This window comes from Corticium candelabrum, chromosome 14, assembly GCF_963422355.1.
Source record: "Corticium candelabrum chromosome 14, ooCorCand1.1, whole genome shotgun sequence".
Classification (NCBI taxonomy): Eukaryota; Metazoa; Porifera; class Homoscleromorpha; order Homosclerophorida; family Plakinidae; genus Corticium; species Corticium candelabrum.
This window is the reverse complement of record NC_085098.1, coordinates 2,618,136-2,638,015: the sequence shown is the minus strand read 5'-3', so window position 1 is coordinate 2,638,015 and position 19,880 is coordinate 2,618,136. Positions and strand designations below refer to the sequence as shown.

Below are 19,880 nucleotides of genomic sequence, written 5' to 3'. Positions count from 1 at the left end.
AGTGTTAGTACGTAAAATAATAGATCAGCCGAGTCTATTCAAACACCATAATGTAGGCTCCGCATACAATTGAGTTCAATCAACTAATTATCACCGATTGTGTCAAAATTATGTAATCAGAATTACAAAAATATGGAATAATAACATAACAGACACCTTATTCTAAATTCATGAATGGTCACGTCATTTTATGTTCAACTAGTACTGGTTATTGGTATGCAATCCATATGGTTAGACCAACTAACTCTTGATGCTCAGATCTTTTGACATGAAAATCAGGCTCACCAACTGACAACATAATGACAACACAAGGTTTCGAGCAAGCACAGTTCTCACTGAGCTGCCCTTGAGCATACACAGAGAATACTTAACACAAATGGAACCCAGATACTAGGCCTAACCATGGGAATACCAGGGGTGCCCAAGTTTGAAATGGTTGGCGCTGCCCATGTATACTTTGACTCAAGGGACACTCCCATTCATACTGGTAAAGTATGTACTAATGACTTGTAAAGATGTAAATTGTGTTTGACAGCCATAGTCTGCATCTCAGGACCAGAGTCACCAGACCTACTTTTGCTTGGTCAGAGGGAGTAAATCATTCTTCACTTTGACATATCGAAATACCTATACTGCGCATGATAATTGGTAATGGGCGTGCCAAAGCATTACTAAAATCTTGGCACTGCTTTGGGGCTGCAAAAATTGGCTTGGCGCTACATGCAGCGCCAGATGGTCACCCCAGAGTATATGACATACTTGAGGTGTGGCCTGCTTTGTAAGAAGCTTTCAAGTTTATGAAGAGACAAACGTTTCGAGTCCTGTTGTTCGTCCCACCATTTCCAACACAGCCAATCTGTTGCTGCTGTGCATCACGTGTGGACATGTGGTGCCTGTATTTATTGCATCTGCTCATGCTTTTAGCTAACCAATCCTGAAACAGGTTTAGTCAAATTAACTGTAACTTGAAATATTTTAGTATATATAATAATTATGGTAATTAACAAGGGTTTGTATGTCTGCTGTGTAATATATGAATAGATCTTTATTGGATCTCTTCCCATTACAAATATACAAAGTTTCTACATACCAACTTTAGAGCGTTGAGCAGACAAAGTCGGAATCACTGTTATACTCTACCGACAACAAGGTATGTCTCTGTATCACCAACACCTTTTACAAAAACTGTTCCACGTTTCTCAAACACAAAATAGGCACTGAGTGCATCAGAACAAGGCTTAGTCATTTGTATCTTACCACCTACACCAGTCGACTCCATTCTACTTGATATGTTCACCGTGTCACCCCAAATATCATAAAGTTGTTTTGTGCTTCCAACAACACCAGCTGTAACAGGACCTGCATTGAAACCGACTCGAAGCACAAACTTGAAACCAAATGTGTTGTAGTTGAAACTTTCGACAAGATTGTGCATCTCGAGAGCGAAATTCACCATTCCTCGCAGATGTATGTCTGGATTCTGATAGGACTGCTGTAGTTCTCTATTCAGGCCTGAAGCGGCCATGTACGTGTTGCCAACAGTTTTGATTTTGTCGATGTATTTGTATCGTGGCCTGTCCAGCAAGTCATCAAAGTCAGATATCAATTCGTTGAGAACACGGATGCATTCTCTACCGTGCTCATATTTCTCGCTGTAAAAGTCATTGAAATTGGAAATAGAGGCAAATATGATGCCAACTCGTTCATAGTTGAAGGAGACCTCGCAAGTAGCACGAAGGCAACCTAACACATGATCAGGAAAGATGTTGAGAAGCAACCTTTGTGCTTGGTCATGCAGCAGCGCTTCATGACTCTTCTCTGCAGCTGCATCTAAGCTTGCCTTTGCTGTAAGGCGAAAAGTCACCTCATACATCCGACACACGATACAAACAAGCAACAACAAGCAAGCCATGTCAATGTGAACACCGGCATTGACAAATATATTTTTCGCATTTTGTGAAGTTTCTGTTGTATTATCACAACCAGGAACATGGCTGGGTGCATGGTAGTACACATACACTTGAAGAGCAACAGACAGAGTGACTGCCAATGGAGCTCTAACATACCAAAACAGCTGTGAGAAGTTGCAGCACAAAATGATACAAAATACTTCGGCAGACACCGAAATTGAGTAGTCACGGATATGGCCCCAAGTACCTTCACTCGTACGATCAAAAGTGCTGTAAATCAATGCTGCTGGAGTCATTACCATGAATAGTCCTTCTGCATGACGAAACGATAATGTGGATGTGACTTTCTTCACCTTTGGCATCAATCGAAGAAATACTGTAACCGCGGAAGAAGCGAGTGTGACACCAAGTAGCAGTGACGTTAGCACTAGCATTGATATGAAGACAGCAAGAAACGCGTGCGTAATGTTGAGGCCCACAAAACACACAATACTTATTCCCATAAATGCAATGAAACTCACAACTGGATCAGACATCTGATGCACGTTTCCTATTTTGGGACGATACAACATGAAATGAAAACCACTATTGGATGTAGTTTCTTCATTACTGCTTGAGTTAAGCATTGATAGTGACTCGACTCTGCTGTCTTCACTTGTATCACCTGACAACATTTTCCGATACGATGTCTCTAGTTCAGGATCATTAAATGAAAGTGTCCACCAGTTGACAGGTAACTCTTGCATTGAGTCCAAACTCTGTGCCTTTTCCTGTATCTGTTGTATCAGCACATGTTGTGAATCCCGTGAATAATTCTGTGATTTGAGTATTTCACCAATCGAGTCTCCTCTCCTTGGAAACACTGTACAAAGTTTGTCTCGATCGTCGTCATGCTGCTGAATAGTCACTCTGTTAAAGGACAGTTGTGATACTCCAAGGCCAAATATCCAACTAAGTGACATACGCCGGCCAAAAATGGAAAGGACTGATGCACGACGATCAATGACCCCTGCTTGCTCTGACGGTGGCTGAATGTTAGACAATTGATGATTTGGCAAAGAAGAATTAGGTTTGCTCTCACAGGAAGCTAGAGGTGAGTCAGGTATTAAATTTAGATGATCATGCCATGATCGTTTTCTTCTTAGACTAGTGGGACTTCGAGATCCAGTCACAAGAAAAGTCGTTACGCCTTGTAGGTCTGGATGCACGCTGGTATGAGGTATGATTGTATAATGCCTCCGATCCAAGAAATCTACTGTTTGTTGTGATACATGGACACAGCCAGGACTTCCTCCAGTTTCGAGCTTGTTAGCCAACGTAACATCACTGGACCACACATCAAACTTTATTCTTTTTGTTCCAATCACTCCACATAACACAGTACCGGTATGGACTCCCACTCGCATGTTGACATCTTCTCCTGTGTCAGCACAGAACTCAGCTATTACATCAATCATCGCAAGTCCCATATCTACACAGCAGTTTGCATGGTCATCACGTGGCTCTGGACATCCCGATACACAATAGTAACAATCGCCTAATGTGCTGATCTTTTCACAACCCATTCTGTCTACAAGTTGATCAAACCGACCAAAAAGATCATTGAGAAGACCAACCACCTGGTCAGCAGTCTTCTTGGCTGACAGCTTTGTGAATCCAACAATGTCAGCGAAAAGAATGCTCACGTTATCCATTTTGGACATAGTCAACGGGCGAAAGGTTTGAGAACTAGAACGTGCTACTTGGCTTTCACCCGGGTCTAGCAGATCTGCTGCTACCATACGCGGTACAACAGACAAGATGACTTGCTGTTTCAGTCTCTTCTCTATCTGCAAGCCATGCTTAGCCAAAAGAGACTGCCCTGTCTTCCAAAAAATAGAATGCTGATTTCTCTCATTCTGAAGATGCAAGTGGACCAATACAATCCCCAGTAAGAACACGATGAAAGCTTGATTTCCAGCAATAAGAGAACCATTAGTGCCAATATTTTCAGTGTATGGGGCTGTAAAGTGTGCTACAGTTGTATGAGCAACCAACCAGATTAAAGAAATTCCCAACAAGACAGGCAAGTAGACAGGACAAAAACCATACAGCACAACCATCAACTGCAATGGCCAGCTATCTATCGATTGTACTGAATAATGTGGAAAGTATTTGTTGAAAATCCACGTCATCACCACCTGTGCCACACAGAGCGACATTGCGTATCCTGCATTTACCCATCTCCACCACTGTCTGTACCCCGACCACAAAGTGAACAAAAACATGGCGAGGATACATAGACAAAGGCCACCAGCTCCCGAGACAAACACTTGCATACCTACCTTCGCATTATAAATGTCATTATACATGTCCAGACAGTTACTCTCATCATCAGCCTTTCCCAGTCTCCCATCATCAGCCTTCTTCAATTCAACAGCGAAGTAAGTCATCCAGACGAGAGTAGCCACGAACATATATACTAATCCGTATCGAAACAGTTGTTGCTGGTAAGTAAACATGTACTGACGATACTCTTTCTCTAGTTCTTCGCTATCAAATCGCGGGTTCCAAAACGCAGCAGACACCCTCAACGCATCGTGCAAGGAGAACCTTCTCGACGAACGAAGTCCACTTTGCCGATGGCCGTTGCTGTAGCGTTCGGAAGAATTTCTCTCTGTTCGGCCATCGTGATTAGATTCATCTCTAGGACAGTCATTCGCTTCCTGACAGACACTTGCCATTGGATTCAAGAAGCTTGATATAAATAATCGATGACCTTCCGGATACAATCGACTTGTCCAAGGCGTCCCAATCGAAACTTGTATCTCGTACTCGGACGAGAATAGTCGAGGAGAGCAGATTAGACTGGCTTCGAGTAGCTCCAGCTGACGCCTGTCCTCGGAGTTCTTTTATTCCGGATGCGGCTGTACAATGACGTGTATTCTTTATTTGATAAATGCCAATTGATAATCCGGGTATTTCTTTATTATTGTTACTTCTCTTTTTTTCAACGGAAACGAAACGGTACATGTGAACACTCGCTGGATAGCTTAGCATTCTGAGCTTTAGGTAGCGGCAAAATACCTATGTTTGTGAGCGGGAAGAATCTTTTAGCTAGTGTTTTCATGCAAAGGTGAGCATCAGTTTGTAGAACAAACCGTCTAACTTTCTAGCTAGCAAGTTGTTTGGTGACTTCATACTTTCCAAAGATAAACACACCACTATTACTGCTCGTGCATATCGCAGAAGATAAATCACCGGCTGAAATTAGCCGATCACGGAAACTTCTCGTCAGTATGGGGGCCCTAGTGTTTGCCTGCCGTATCAGGTCATACTTTCTTCGTTATTATTTTCAACACAAGGAGTATTCGTCGTAATGCTAGTGGAAATTGTGCTGGTGATGTGACGACGAGCAACCTACTTGCGACATGGTCTTGAGGGACTCAACACACCAGGAAGTGATGGCATGAGTACGTCAGGCAATGTGGGTCGCACACCAGGAAGTAGAAGTCGGCGGGATGAAAACCGACGCCACCCGAGAGACGGGTGACACCGATAAATCGTAGAACGAAGGCCTAGTCTCAGGATGTTAACAATAAGGCCACTCTACCTCGTACATACCCCGTTCCTTGTTTAAGTCGTCATAGTTACATGATTTAGGATGTAAATTAGGAATTTGACAATTCTTTTAGATGTCACATTTCTTTTATTTGAGCCAAAGATAAGTATTTGTTAACTATAACTGTATTTGTATATAATTAATTTATTTGTGGCAGTAAAATTTCAGCTTTGTTCTCAATTAATTAAGCCATTGACAGGTACAGTAGGAAAACTTATAAAATGGTTAGGACAATTCAACACCGTAAATTGAATGACATGTTGTTCTAATGTTGCAATACAGTGGTGTCCTAGAGTAGCATTGTACTGGAGCGTGTTGGTATTTGAGTAGACTATGTCATTTCAATTTGAAGAATCACAGTATGCTGAGTCACACACACACACACACACACACACACACACACACACACACACACACACACACACACACACACACACACACACACACACACACACACACACACACACACACACACACACACACACACACACACACACACACACACACACACACACACTAGATGGTTAATATAATAAGTCAACTTAATTTATCCATTCTCCACACGTTCTCTACTGTTACAGCAGCCATTCCTTTCCGAAGCAAAGGCAGTTCTAGATCAAATAATGATTAATAACCTACTAGGATAAGCGAGCCGACACGAGATGAAACCGGACAAGAAACTGTTGGACGGAAATGTTTTGACGTCAGCGCAGTACAAGCAAACTGCACGATTCTCGTCAGCAATTTCTTCGGCGTTCTGCTCACATAAGCCCGGTTCACAGTATTGACGCTGACGCCCAGTCAACATTAAAGACACCGCCTTGACGCAGACGGCATCTTTTGATGTTGACGCTGACGCTGACTGGGTCATATTTTTTCGTTGTTTAGTTTCACACACGAGGAGTATTCGTTGTAACGCTAGTGGAAATTGTTTGCTGGTGATATGACGACAAGCAGTCTATTGCGACGCCTCGTTCGACAAATTCGTGAGGCCTCGACACACCAGGAAGTAGAGGTTGGCGGCACGAAAAGCGATGCCATCTGACAGACGGATGACACCGATAGATCGTAAAACGAAGGCTTAAGCTTGGTTCACAGTACACCTCGCTTCGTGTCGCGTCAAAGGAGGCCGTTGTTGCGCGCGAGAATTCAAGAGCCTTTAGCGTGCACGGAAGACGACGTAGTTTGACTCGCTGTGAATGAGTATTACAGACTGTATATGAATACACTCATGTACATACGCACACAACCTCTTCAACACCACGTAGATAACAGTTAATAATTATAACGGTAAGCACCAATTCTTCCTGTCCAGTCTGTTGTACTTAGATCGTTCGCACGGAACTTTCTTCGCCTGATTCTTCCTCTCTACTCTACTCTTTCTCTCCTTTCTCCTCTTTCTCTCCTTTCTCCTCTTTCTCTTTCTCTCTTCTCTCCTCTCCTCTTTCACTCTCGCTCACACTCTCGCTGACTGGCAACTGCAAGTCCAATTAATTCACTGCACCTAAATATATTTTTAGCTCCTCCCCTGAATTCCTAGGCGATCTCTCCCAGACTCGAGAGAGAGAGAGAGAGAGAGAGAGAGAGAGAGAGAGAGAGAGAGAGAGGAGAGAGAGAGAGAGGAGAGAGAGAGAGAGAGGAGAGAGAGAGAGAGAGAGAGAGAGAGAGAGAGAGGAGAGAGAGAGAGATTTTTTTACAAAAAGGCAATGCAAGGATCCTGTCCAACAAGGTCGATACCATCATCGGAAGACAGCAGCCATCAAGGCCAAACACTTGTAATAATAGAGTTACTGTTCGCCATTTTGGCGTAGACTTTACGTAGATTTCCTGTTTGTTTTCTTGTAATTAGAACCTAGAGTTATCGTAGTTTGCTTACCTGTAGTTATTTCACTTTAGCCTATATGTATGCTACCGTTTCTGTATTTGATGAGAAGTATTGTTAATAGAGAGAGAGAGAGAGAGAGAGAGAGAGAGAGAGAGAGAGAGAGAGGAGAGAGAGAGAGAGAGGGAGGGAGAGAGATTTCGACGCGACGCGCTGGAATAGAAAAATCCTATTCCAGCGCGTCGCGTCGAAAACGGCCTCCTTTGACGCGAGATGAAGCGAGGTGTATTGTGAACCAGGCTCTAATCTCAGAGGATCGCAACGACAAGGCCACTCTACCTCGTACAATAGCCCGTTCCTTGTTTAAGTCGTCTGCAAAAGATTTACCTTCGCGATGTTTCCAGTTTGATGCGGCGGCCGGCGGACGGAATTCGTCTCTCCGACGCCGTGCCACACGTCGTGACGCGACGACCACCCGAGAAGACGGCCTATCGGCGTTCGCCTAAACGTTTGTGGAGAAAAGAATCGTTGCCTCTAGCACGGATTCTGACTTCACAGTTTGTATTCATACTGAAAATTAAAATCAAGTGAGCCTTTACTCTTTTGTTCCACATGAGATTTCCGTTCTCATTGAGCTCACCTTAGAACACCTGCGTTATCGCTTGACAGATGTGCCGCTCCAGCCAAACTCCCCACTTGACGCTGTTACCGACGCGAATCGACGCCGCTCGGAGCCAACGCCTTAGAGCCGGAAGATGGGCCGTGACGTCCAGCTCCGCACCATCGAATAGGTAAAGAAACGATGAAAGTAGTGGTATTTTACCGGCGACAGCGCTAGACGGCCTCTCACTTATTCTACACCTTTCATGTCTCTTTACAAAGTCAGACTACAGTCAAACTCAACAATGTCTTCTTTCTCCGCTGATTCGACTAAGTGTGTTCCCTTGGCTGCGGTTTTGCTAGATAGTAGATAGAGACAGTGGGAATCTCGTCGATCCATTTTTGCGCGTCACTAATTAGATGACGAGGCATTTGGCTACCTTAAGAGAGCCATAGTTACTTCCGCCGGTTACCCGTGCTTGGTTGAATTTCTTTTACTTTAACATTCAGAGCACTGGGCAGAAATCACATTGCGTCGACACCGTCTCCGGCCATTGCAATGCTCTGTTTTAATTACACTATCGGATTGCCCTTGTCCGTTCCAGTTCTAAGTCTGTCGTTAGTCGCCTGCCAAACAGTCCTCGCGAGCACAGCTGACGTGTTCCACGACCTTCGCCCTTGCCGGTTCGACGTCGACCCGACCCCCTGTGGAGGACAGGACTCGGCAAGTCCGGAAGGCAGCGTCCGCTTTCCACGAAAGCCCGACATACCCTACCCTTAGAGCCAATTCTTTTCCCAAAGTTACGGATCTATTTTGTCGACTTTCCTTACCTACATTGTTCTATTAACCAGAGGCTGTTCATCTTGGAGACCTGCTGCGGTTATTGGTGCGACCGGACACGACAATGACACGTCTTCCTCGGATTTTTAAGGGGCTTCGAGAGCATACCGGACAGCGCAAGATGTGCGCTGCTTTACCTGACATACGGACCGTATTTCCAGCCGATCTGATTCTAGGGTGGCAGTCCGTTAAGAAGAAAAGACAACTCTTTCCGGGGCTCTCGCCGCCGTCTCCGAGTTGGTTTGCATTGTCGTATTGCCCGCTCCCGCAAGAGAACGGGCCGATCCGTGTTCCTGTTCGGGAATATTGGCCCGATTTCCTTTCGATCAACGGCGCGGTCCAAAGGCGTGCGCGCTTCCGAACGGGACTTCTCTATCTTTTAGGATCGACTAACTGTTTACATAGAGCCCTGCTCCACTTCGCTCTACAACGCTCTCGTTTGAATATTTGTTACTACCACCAAGATCTGCACCGACGGTCGTTTCGCCGGAGCTCACGCTCGCGGCTGCCTCACGACCGACGTGCCTTCCTACTCATCGGCGCACCGCTAACGCCGACGGTCCGGTGTGGGTGCAACGCTTGAGCGCCATCCATTTTCAACGCTAGTTGATTCGGCAAGGGAGTTGTTACACGCTCTTTAGCCAATTCCGACTTCCATGACTATCGTTCTGCTGTCTGGATCAACTGACACCTTTTATAGTCTCTGATGAGCGTCGACTCGGACAACTTCGGGTCATCCTGCATCGCCAGGTCTGCTTACCAAAAATGGCCCACTGGGAGTTCGTCGCATTCGCTAATCAACTTCAGCCGAGCAAGCCGGTCATCTTACCCTTTGAAAGTTTGAGAATAGGTTACGGTTGTTTCAACCCCAAGACCTCTAATCATTCGCTTTACCTGATAAAACTGCGCCAAAAAAGCTCCAGCTATCCTGAGGGAAAGTTTGGAAACCAGCTACTATAAACGGTTTGATTATTCTTTCGCCTCTATACCCACATTTGACGATCGATTTGCACGTCAGAATCACTACGAGCCTCCACCAGAGTACTAGTTTCCTCTGGCTTCACCCTATTCGGGCATAGTTCACCATCTTTCGGATCCCAGCGTGCGTGCTCCTACTCGAATCTCACCGAAAACGGACGAGGTCGGTCGATGATGCGCCAACGCCGCGTATGGAGAGGGCTCTCACCCGAGAAAGAACGCTCACTTTTATTGCGCCGACAGGTTTCTGCACCCCGAGACTAGCACGGTTGCTAGACTCCTTGGTTCGTGTTTCAAGACGGGTCGAAAGAGACCATTTTACCGCCAACGGTCTTAGCGCGCCTACAACCGCGACAGGTCGCGTGCATTCGACCACCGGCGCTCACTGCGGGCAGATCGTACCGGCAGCGCCGTACCCAGCCCGTCCGTCTAGCCAAACGGCGCACGCTGCCACCGACACCGCGTCTCCTCGGTCGGACAACGCGCCCCTCGCACGGCCTATAATGACCGACTCGACCGCGATCCGGCCCACCTCGCCGTGCGACGACGACGCGACGTCCGATCGGCGTTGGCTCGTTTCCGGAGAAGTACGACACGACTCGACGACCGACGACGCGGTTCCTTCGAATCTGACGGCGCCTGCCTGGCCGCCTTCGCCGGCTGAATCAACCCGGGAACGCTGCTGGCCGCATTCGCTTCTCCAACGGTTGCACGTACTCTTTAACTCTCGTTTCAAGGTGCTTTTCATCTTTCCCTCACGGTACTTTTTCGGTATCGGTCTCGTGCCCTTATTTAGCTTTAGGTGGAGTTTACTACTCGCTTTGGGCTGCATTCCTAAACAACCCGACTCTTGGAAAGTGCCCCGTGGCGCAAGAACCGCTGCCGGACACGGGATTCTCACCCTCTGCGATGTGCCGTTCCGAGCAACTTGGACCGCCGACCGCCGCGCGGATAGCACTTCTCAAGACTACCGTTCGCCGAACCGAGGCGGGAGGTTGACGGCTTGAGCTGTTCCTACTTTACTCGCCGTTACTGAGGGAATCCCTGTTGGTTCTCTTTCTCCGCTTCTTGATATGCCGAAGTTCAGCGGGTAGTCTTGCTTGATCTGAGGTCACAACAAGAGCGAACGCCGTGCGCTCGCTCCCACTCACCTTCACGCGCAGACGATCACACCGCGTCTCGGGCGGCACAGGCCGCGTCGCACGTAAAGCCACGCAGACTCATACGACCACGCAGCCCGTCGCCTGCACGCAAGCATCACCGAGCCAATGTGACAGGGAATAGGCGACGACGACGAATCGCGCTCGCCTGAACGCCTCAAGGCGACCGCATCCGCCCGGGTCGAGGAACGCGCTGTCGTCGCCAACGTAACGGGACGACACTCAGACAGACATGCCGCCGAGAATAACCCGACGGCGCCATTTGCGTTTAAAGATTCGATGATTCGCTGAGTTCTGCAATTCACACTACGTATCGCAGTTCGCTGAGCTCTTCATCGATGCACGAGCCAAAAGATCCATCGTTGAAAGTTGTCGTTTGACCACGATTGCGACACAACGATTCGCCGTGCTCCAAATCAAGCCTGCAACCTTGCAGCTCGTTCACCGGCGTAACGATAAGAAAAAGGCCCGACCGGACACGGTCGGTGCCGCCGCCTTTGGAGTCGGACGGGACGTCCTGTCGTCGCGAGACCGGATCGCCCGTTTGACGCTTTCTCGACCGCCGAACGATGCCGGAGACGACTTCGAAAGCACATACTGTTTACAAGGGAACGACTCGTTGTACGCTCCACATGATCGAGATCGTTAATGACTCTCCGCAGGTTCACCTACGAAAACCTTGTTACGACTTTTACTTCCTCTAGAAAACATCGCTAACATCGCTTCTCGGCGTCCAACGCGCGGCGAACCGCACGACTGAAGCCGATCCAAAGTTTTCACGAGGCCATCCAGTCGGTAGTAGCGACGGGCGGTATGTACCAAGGGCAGGGACGTAATCAACGCGAGCTGATGACTCGGGAATTTCTCGTTTAAGATCAATAATTACGAAGGTCTATTCTCAGAAAGACGAAGTTTCACAAGATTACCCACGCCTCTCGGAGCAAGTCGACACTCGCTGACTTTGTCAGTGTAGTGCGCATGCAGCCCAAGACATCTAACGGCATCACAAACCTGTTATTGCCTCAAACTTCCATCGGTTAGACACCGATAATTCCTCTAAGAAGTTGACCGACGTACCCGGAGAGACGACGTGACTAGTTAGCAGGTTAAGGTCTCGTTCGTTATCGCGATTAGGCAGACAAATCATTCCACCAACTAAGAACGGCCATGCACCACCACCCACAGAATCAAGAAATAACTCTCAATCTGTCAATCTTCACTGTGTCCGGACCTGATGAGTTTTTCAGTGTTGAGTCAAATTAATCCGCAGGCGCCACTCCTGATGGTGCCCTTTCGTCAATTTCTTTAAGTTTCAGACTTGCGACCATACTCTCCCCGGAACCTAAAAACTTTGATTTCTCGAAATGTGCCGAAGGAGTCGTATCACAACGTCCTTCGATTCCTAGTCGGCATAGCTTATGGTTGGAACTACGACAGTATCTAATCGTCTTCGAACCACCAACTTTCGTTCTTGATTAACGAAAATCTCCTTGGCAAATGCGTTCGTCTTCCATAAATCCAAGAATTTCATCTCTAGCAATTGAATACGAATGCCCTAACCGTCCCTATTAATCATTACCTCTGTCCCAGAAACCAAAAAAATAGAACCGACGTCCTATATATTCCATTATTCCGAGCTAATATATACAAGCCGACGCGCATGCTTTGAACACTCTAATTTTTTCAAAGTAAACGTCCCGAGTCCCGCGTACGCTCAATTAAGAGCACGCGCGGTCTTCGAGGGAAAGCCGAGCGTGGCCATCGAGGGAAAGCCGCGCGCAACCAGTGACGCGCCGCTAGACGGACCGGACGCGCGACGCTAGGCGGACCGGACGCGCGCCGTCGAAATCCAACTACGAGCTTTTTAACTCCAACAACTTTAATATACGCTATTGGAGCTGAAATTACCGCGGCTGCTGGCACCAGACTTGCCCTCCAATCGTTTCTCGTTAAGGGGTTTAGATTGTTCTCATTCCAATTACAAGACCTACGAAGGTCCTGTATTGTTATTTATTGTCACTGCCTCGCCTTGTCGGGATTGGGTAATTTTTTACGCGCCTGTTGCCTTCCTTGAATGTGGTAGCCGTTTCTCAAGCTCCCTCTCCGGAATCGAACCCTAATTCTCCGTCACCCGTTGCAACCATGGTAAGCCGATACCATACCATCGACAGTTGATAGGGCAGAAACGTGAATGATCCGGCGCCGGCGCGAGGCCCTGCGCTCCGAACAGTTACTATGAATCACCAGAGACTGGTACTGACGCCCCGCATTGGTTTTGAATCTAATAAATACATTCCTTCTGCAAACGTTGAGACGCATGTATTAGCTCTAGAATTACCACGGTTATCCATGTGGTGAGAGACCATCGAATAAACTATAACTCATTTAATGTCCGACACTACCACATGCGGCTTACCTCAAATCGCAAGTCACTGTATTTCGTTAACTTCTCAGCCTGTTTCCTGGCGATGTTGCCATCAGCAGGACAACTGATATTAATAAGAAAACAAGTGTTTGTCTTCTTATTTCTGAAACAGATGTTAGGACGATTGGTACCAATCTTTCTAGTAGTAGGAATGGCTGATCCCACATATCATAATGATGTCGTTCGTCTCCACAAGCCTATCAGGATGATGCCGGTACACTATACTATAATGGAATATTGATTAGAATCTTAATTGAAGATGTCTACTGTTATTTAAGAACTCTTCGCAGTGGAAAGTACATGTATAGTAAATTTTATGCAAACAATTAACTACAAAACATAAACGACTTAGGCATGAGTTTCTGCAAGTCGGTTCAGTAACGTAACAATTGCGCGATTTCATAGAAGTTTCGTGGCAACTATACAACAATATTCATGCATCTATAACTCTATGGGCGCCTGCACTGTACCACCTGTTGCGAGAGGGAGAATTGTGGCAGTCGGGTAGAGAATGACATTCCAGCCGTTCAGTTAATTAAATTAACACTTAAGACACTATAATTAACTAAACCAGAAAAATGCTACTCGCGTGTGGTGCATCTCCACAGAACTGCTTTGTGCCACCAGTACAGGGTTGACAAAGATGATCCCTGTACTGTTTGGGTATCAGAACCGAGCTGCGATACCGACCAGCTTCTCAGAACGCCAACGCATGCAAAGTGTACTGAGCCGCCTACCTATATAGTCGGCGAACCCCAGACCGAGGAAATTGATCCACCAGGGAAAATGTTAGAATTAGCACTGGACATTACGGAGATGCCCACACAGAAAGCGGTGTCTTCTGTACAGCTAAAAAGAAGGACAGAGCGAAACATCGCTTTGTCAATAATGATAACTATACACCGTCACAAATGGGAAAGAGCAGTGCATGGAGACCATAGTGCATGCACGAGAAAAGTGTCTTAGTGAGTAGTGGGGTAGAGTACCAGTTCTGGCACACTTATGGTCTGCAATCCTCTATGCGGTCATAGCTCATCCCGCAAGTGCGCCAGAACGCGGTACTCTATCCTACTACCACTATATGGCAATGCTAACACATCCTTTGGTCGCGCTGGTTCACCTACTCTTTCCCGTTCATAAGTCTAAAGCGTGGAATACATGTTGTCTAGCTCGTGTCGAATGCTCTATTAGACAAATAACATCTATAGTATATACACGATGGAAGCATCAATCAAGCGACTTAATCTTCTTGCAAAGGGGCTGATTACTCTTGAGTTGTATAATGAGAGTATCTCTTCCATTGAGTTATGGCGTAATGATCTGAGAGTGACGTTGATTTATCAACTCCAAATGCAAACCCACCTCAAATCCACCAGTGGTTTTGACTTAACCACTCCACGTGCGAGGCCACCTCCAGCTCCACGAGTGAAACCAACCTCGTTGGTGAATTCCACCTCAACCTCATATCTCATAATACTGTATATCTACCCAATGAGGAGGCCATAGAAAACGACAAGCGTTATATTGAAGAGTACAAAGGCAATGTACTCTTTAACACGAGGGCTACTCAAGCTCCCGATCTGTATCCTATGTCCGACCCAAATCGCGTAGAGTTAGAATTCGAGGGTAAGAATTACAGCGTGAGAATCCCCAGACGCATCGCCAGACGCAGCCCGTCCTTCGATGCGCTGGTGTCTATTTCAAACACAAGAAGACTCGTGATCATGGGTGATAAAGTGAAATATTTGGAAAGGACTGCCAGAAACGTTCCAAAATCGAACGTCGCCACCGAACAGATATCTAAGTTCTACATGCGATATGACGACATCTCAGAGGCCTGTGATACAAGCACCAACAGAGACGAACATACTATGAGAGGTAACTATGTATTTAGAAAAATTTTCGAGATGATGGGTTTAGCCGAGGAAACTAGTCGATGTAAACATGTTGGGAAAACCACCTTGAAAAATACGATACAACGTGGATGGAGATTCTTAGCTGTTTGAGAACAGGTGATTGTTGGTGTGAATGGTAAAGTACTAAACTATATAAACTATATATAACGTCATTGCAGTTGGCACTGTCTTAATTTAATTAAAATTGCCGATTGCCGTTGTAATTATTTTAAAATGGCGTCCAAAAATTCTAAAGTCTATCGTTAGACAGACATACAGACGTGACGGTGTTGTCAATTAGCAAAGCTGTTTAGTTTACATGAGCTTGAACGTACGTACATGTAATAGCAAAATGATTTTATTTAGATTATATTCAGTATTATAATATGGGTTTCTATTGTAGATTAGACTTTCCCACTTAGGTGGGTTACATTTAAGTTTAAAATACTAAATGCCAGTCTTTGGAATACTGTGATCTCATGTTCACGAATCACGATCAAATTACATGCATGGGGACATGGGGAAAGCATGCATATAGTTAATTCTGGGGAGGCTTACTCACCCTACACGCAATTGGTGTCTAGAATTAGAGCGCAGACACAGATGTTTGAGAACATGCATGGGGGAAACATGCCGATTAATTCTGCATGACACTACTTCTAGATGTAGTGAGTCTTTACTATGTCTTATTTCCTCAACTTTCCGTGGACGTCTAGAACTATTATTATTTGCATACAAATTAGGGGCTGTGAACAAAATAGGAGCTGTGAACAAAGTAGGAGCTGTGAAGAAAACAGGGGCTGTGAACAAAATAGGGGCTGTGAACACTATTAGATCTTGTGAACAAAATAGGGACGAAATAGGGGCTGTGAAGAAATTAGGGCTGTGAACACTGCTAGATCTCGTGGAAAAAATAGGGACGAAACAGGGGCTGTGAACAAAATACTGAGGCTGTGAACAAACTAGGGGCTGTGAACAAAATAGGGCTGCTCTAGCTAGCAGCCCCTATTTTGTTCACGGGTACTATTTTGTTCGCGTGAAAATCGACTAAATAGGCAACTTGTTGCCCAGAATAAGGTTACTTTTCTCTATTTCTATATAGTTTGCCGTGTCTAGAGCACATTTGCTAGGAGAAAAGAAATTTGTGCCACGAAAACGCGAGTAGAGAGGAAGAAATGTGCGTGAACAAACTAGGATCCGTGAACAAACTAGGGGCTACTACGACGGGTTCAGAACGCGTAAACAAAATAGTATCTAGATATATAGGACCCAGTGAACAAAATAGGAGCAAATATGAACAAAATAGAGGCAAGTATGAACAAAATAGAGACAAATATGAACAAAATAGGAGCAAATATGAACAAAATAGAGGCAAGTATGAACAAAATAGAGGCAAATATGAACAAAATAGGAGCAAATATGAACAAAATAGAGGCAAATATAAACAAAATAGGGGCCGTGAACAAAATAGTACCCGTAAACAAAATAGGGGCTGTACAGCATAGCAGCTTGTCTCATTTGTGGCACTCTGCTGATGCCTGCTAGTAGAGATGGAGCTCTCACTCTATTATGAGCCAGAAAAGAAATCAGCGAGTCTAACTCTAGCGACGTCGTCAAGAATACAAACGGATGTCTGGTACACTAATCCACACTTACCACTAAACGCTTTTAATTAGTTTGGGCGGAAGACGCACTTTTAGTTGACATTGAAATCAGTGAGCTCAAGAAAGGAAAATAATGCCGTAAAATATCGAAAAGCGAGGAGTAAATTTGGTCTGCCTTTTGGTGATCATGCGTGGGATGTACTCACTCCTCATATTAGGCCGACCTCATCTAGGAGCATTTTTAGAAACAAGAAAAAGGTATTCCCATTTTTCAAATTGCTAGCCGCTTGTAGGACCTAAGCGTTCTTTTTTGTTGACTTGAAATTATCCGGGAACTCTAGAATCGTCTTACAGTCTGCACTATGGCCAAAGAACAGTCACCGGCAGCATCTTCTACTAAGAAAGCGAGAGATTGTGGCCCTCCTTTCAAGGTTTGGTCTAGACAGACAGACAGTCGATCTCCTTCTTGTACCGAAGTCATGCATCTGTACGCGTTTGCAATTGCAGCTCACGAACGAAGAGAAAGCAGTTCTAAAAGAATGCCGGAAAACTGCTACGCTTTACAGAGGTACATAGACAGATTACAGCTTCCCGACTGGCTAATGTAGCTTGTTATCTGTGATGAGTGGTGTTATTAGATGTGTGTTTTTATTATTTATTTAGGTCTACCAATCGGAGGTGGCATTGCAGCAAGTCTTTACTGGGCGGCTACCAATGGTCAGCTACTAAAATAGTCATTTTTAGTTAATTAATTAACTGGGGAATAATTTACTTAATTAGCACGTTGAACTGTTCATCTTTCAAGTTGATTAGCAAGCGCAACTTTTTCACAAGAAGTTTTACCATATATATATATATATATATATATATATATATATATATATATATATATATATATATATATATATATATATATATATATATATATATATATGTATATATATATATATATATATAACTGTAGACAGTTTTGACTGCAACCATGATTATGTGCTGCCCCTGAAAACAAGCAAAACAACTAAAATTTTAGTCTAAAGCCCCACCAACCATAATTAAGAAAATCTTCCTGAATTTAATGTTACTATATAATGTTACTATGTAATGTTACTATAGTAATCAACATCATGAGCATCATCATGGACAGCTTCAACGTGCCTACGCTTTTAACGAGCATAGAGAAGGATGCAGTCGTGTGTGCTGTTATGGTGGAGTTCAAATGTGAGGCCACACGTAGACGATGGCATGATGCATACTCAAGTGACACGTGTCGTACCTATCACTGTTTTTGTTATATATCTCATTCTGGAAAAGTGAACCACAAGTGATGAATTTTGGCTCGCAAACTGTGACATAAACATGGATAAATTATTGTTATTCCATGTTAACACATGGACTTCAACTCACATGCTCCTCAAACTGTTCAATCTAGCCCACAAGTATGCTATGGACTTTCAAAATCTGTGAGCATTTCTAGCGATGGTGCTGGTGTTAAACATTGCACTAAGCATCTAATCCAGCTTGTAGTTGTTGCACACACAAATCTTGCTATTTGGTTGCATTCTTTTACTATGACATACAAACGCAAGTAGTTGCATAGATATAGCCACAGATATCGTGCTCACATGTAGGTAGCTTCCAATGGTTGGGAGGGATCGAGCGTTCGAATAGGGGATAATAGCTAATGGCCTGATTTCCAGACTGGACAAATCATGTCCAAATGATTAAAACTAAAAACTCTCAATGGACAGAATGATATGCTCGTGTAGTCTTGCAATAGTGCCAACAGCACAGATCAACTCTGAATGAGTTCACTGTTTAACTCCCTTCTCTGCATCTAAACACTTATGAAATTCCACCCACAGGATTATACGCAAAGGGCACTGGCCTATTGCTGACCTATTGCTGACCTACAGTGTACGCTGTCGATCATTTCATAATACTGCATCAGATAACTGGATCCCTGAACCAGTGTTGATTAGTCAAACTAATGCACCAAAGTAGGTACACTTACTTCAGAAAACAAGTGTACCTACAGAAACCACCAAAATATGATTTTAGTTGAAACGTAGCTTTCCAGTGGATGTAGAATTTGTGAGGTGAAAATTGGAAGAAAAATGGTACTTATGACATCGCTGCATGTTGTCTTTTTGCTGTTGTTGCAGGTCACCTTGGAGGTATGGGTCAAAGGTGGCCACGTTTACTCACTGGTGTCGGTTTCCTTCTTGGATTCTGGGGTGGAGCTGGAAGCTACCGCCGAACATGTATGGAGAAAATAAAGAATCTTGAGAACTCCCTTCTCTCTGATATTGTCAAAATGAGGGAAGATAGTGGCGGGTTTTTCCCATTTTCTCGGGACAAGGAATTTCGTGCTCTACTTGAGAAGCACAGTGACAGGCTTGAGCAACCTGGAGCTGCAGTGAAATTTCCGTCTGAAGAGTCAAAGAAGTTGGAGTAACACTTAACTGTGGAAAGTCGATGTAATTGTGTGCTGCGGAAGACTAGGCTTAGATAGAAATGGCTTTTACAATGAATTTGCTTGAATTCTATAGAAGGATTGCATTATTATGAGCAATTGTATAACAATTTTCTTCTTAGATATACACAGCTGTCAGCTTAACTTGTGTAGTTTCATTTTCCCAACTTCAGAGTGTGTAATATCAAATTCTTGGAAAGTGTATTGATCGTTTTGGCACTAGATTATATATATTACATGACACTTGTTACAAGTCTTGTCTCAGGCATGTTGCTGACAATTGATTATATTCTTAAGTAATGATTGAAATTTATATCTGATTGTGGCCAGAATACCATCAAGTCAGAGCTTTGCCATGAGACTAACAGAGATTGCTGGTTGGCTAAGTTGCTACATGAATCAGTTGTTGCTGAAATATTGTGAATACAAAGACCCTACTTTCAAACTCAAAAGTACAGTACTGTACCTTTTTCAGTGGTTGCAGTCAACAGACTCTCTTAGACACTGAATGAAGTTGACGTGGTCTTTGCATGCAACTATTCAGTACAGTACTCTGCTTGCTTGCTTGCTA

The 19,880-nt window shown here is 44.7% G+C and overlaps 2 protein-coding genes, 1 non-coding gene and 1 pseudogene across 4 annotated transcripts; 1 reads left to right on the top strand and 3 right to left on the bottom strand.

The window, feature by feature from the left end:
* Positions 1-995: 995 nt before the first annotated feature.
* On the bottom strand, positions 996-4,779 carry LOC134189400 (adenylate cyclase type 9-like). The gene has a single exon (XM_062657643.1). The coding sequence runs from the start codon at positions 4,631-4,633 to the stop codon at positions 1,130-1,132; it is 3,504 nt and encodes a 1,167-aa protein (XP_062513627.1). The 5' UTR covers positions 4,634-4,779; the 3' UTR covers positions 996-1,129.
* A 2,837-nt stretch (positions 4,780-7,616) lies between these two features.
* LOC134190440 (large subunit ribosomal RNA) lies at positions 7,617-10,866 on the bottom strand (annotated as a pseudogene).
* Positions 10,867-11,128: 262 nt separating this feature from the next.
* On the bottom strand, positions 11,129-11,283 carry LOC134190441 (5.8S ribosomal RNA). Its single transcript, XR_009971631.1, has one exon. It is a non-coding gene; the product is annotated as a 5.8S ribosomal RNA (ribosomal RNA).
* Positions 11,284-16,659: 5,376 nt separating this feature from the next.
* Positions 16,660-19,562, top strand: LOC134189964 (OCIA domain-containing protein 1-like). Of its 2 annotated transcripts, XM_062658367.1 has the most exons (5): positions 16,660-17,094; positions 17,178-17,267; positions 17,344-17,404; positions 17,500-17,553; positions 18,999-19,562. In XM_062658367.1, exons 2-5 carry the CDS (start codon positions 17,199-17,201, stop codon positions 19,289-19,291), a joined length of 477 nt encoding a protein of 158 aa, XP_062514351.1. In that variant the 5' UTR covers positions 16,660-17,094; positions 17,178-17,198; the 3' UTR covers positions 19,292-19,562. The 2 variants fall into 2 exon arrangements, with proteins under 2 accessions (XP_062514351.1, XP_062514350.1); XM_062658366.1 differs by having other exon boundaries at positions 16,660-17,267.
* Positions 19,563-19,880: the final 318 nt, after the last annotated feature.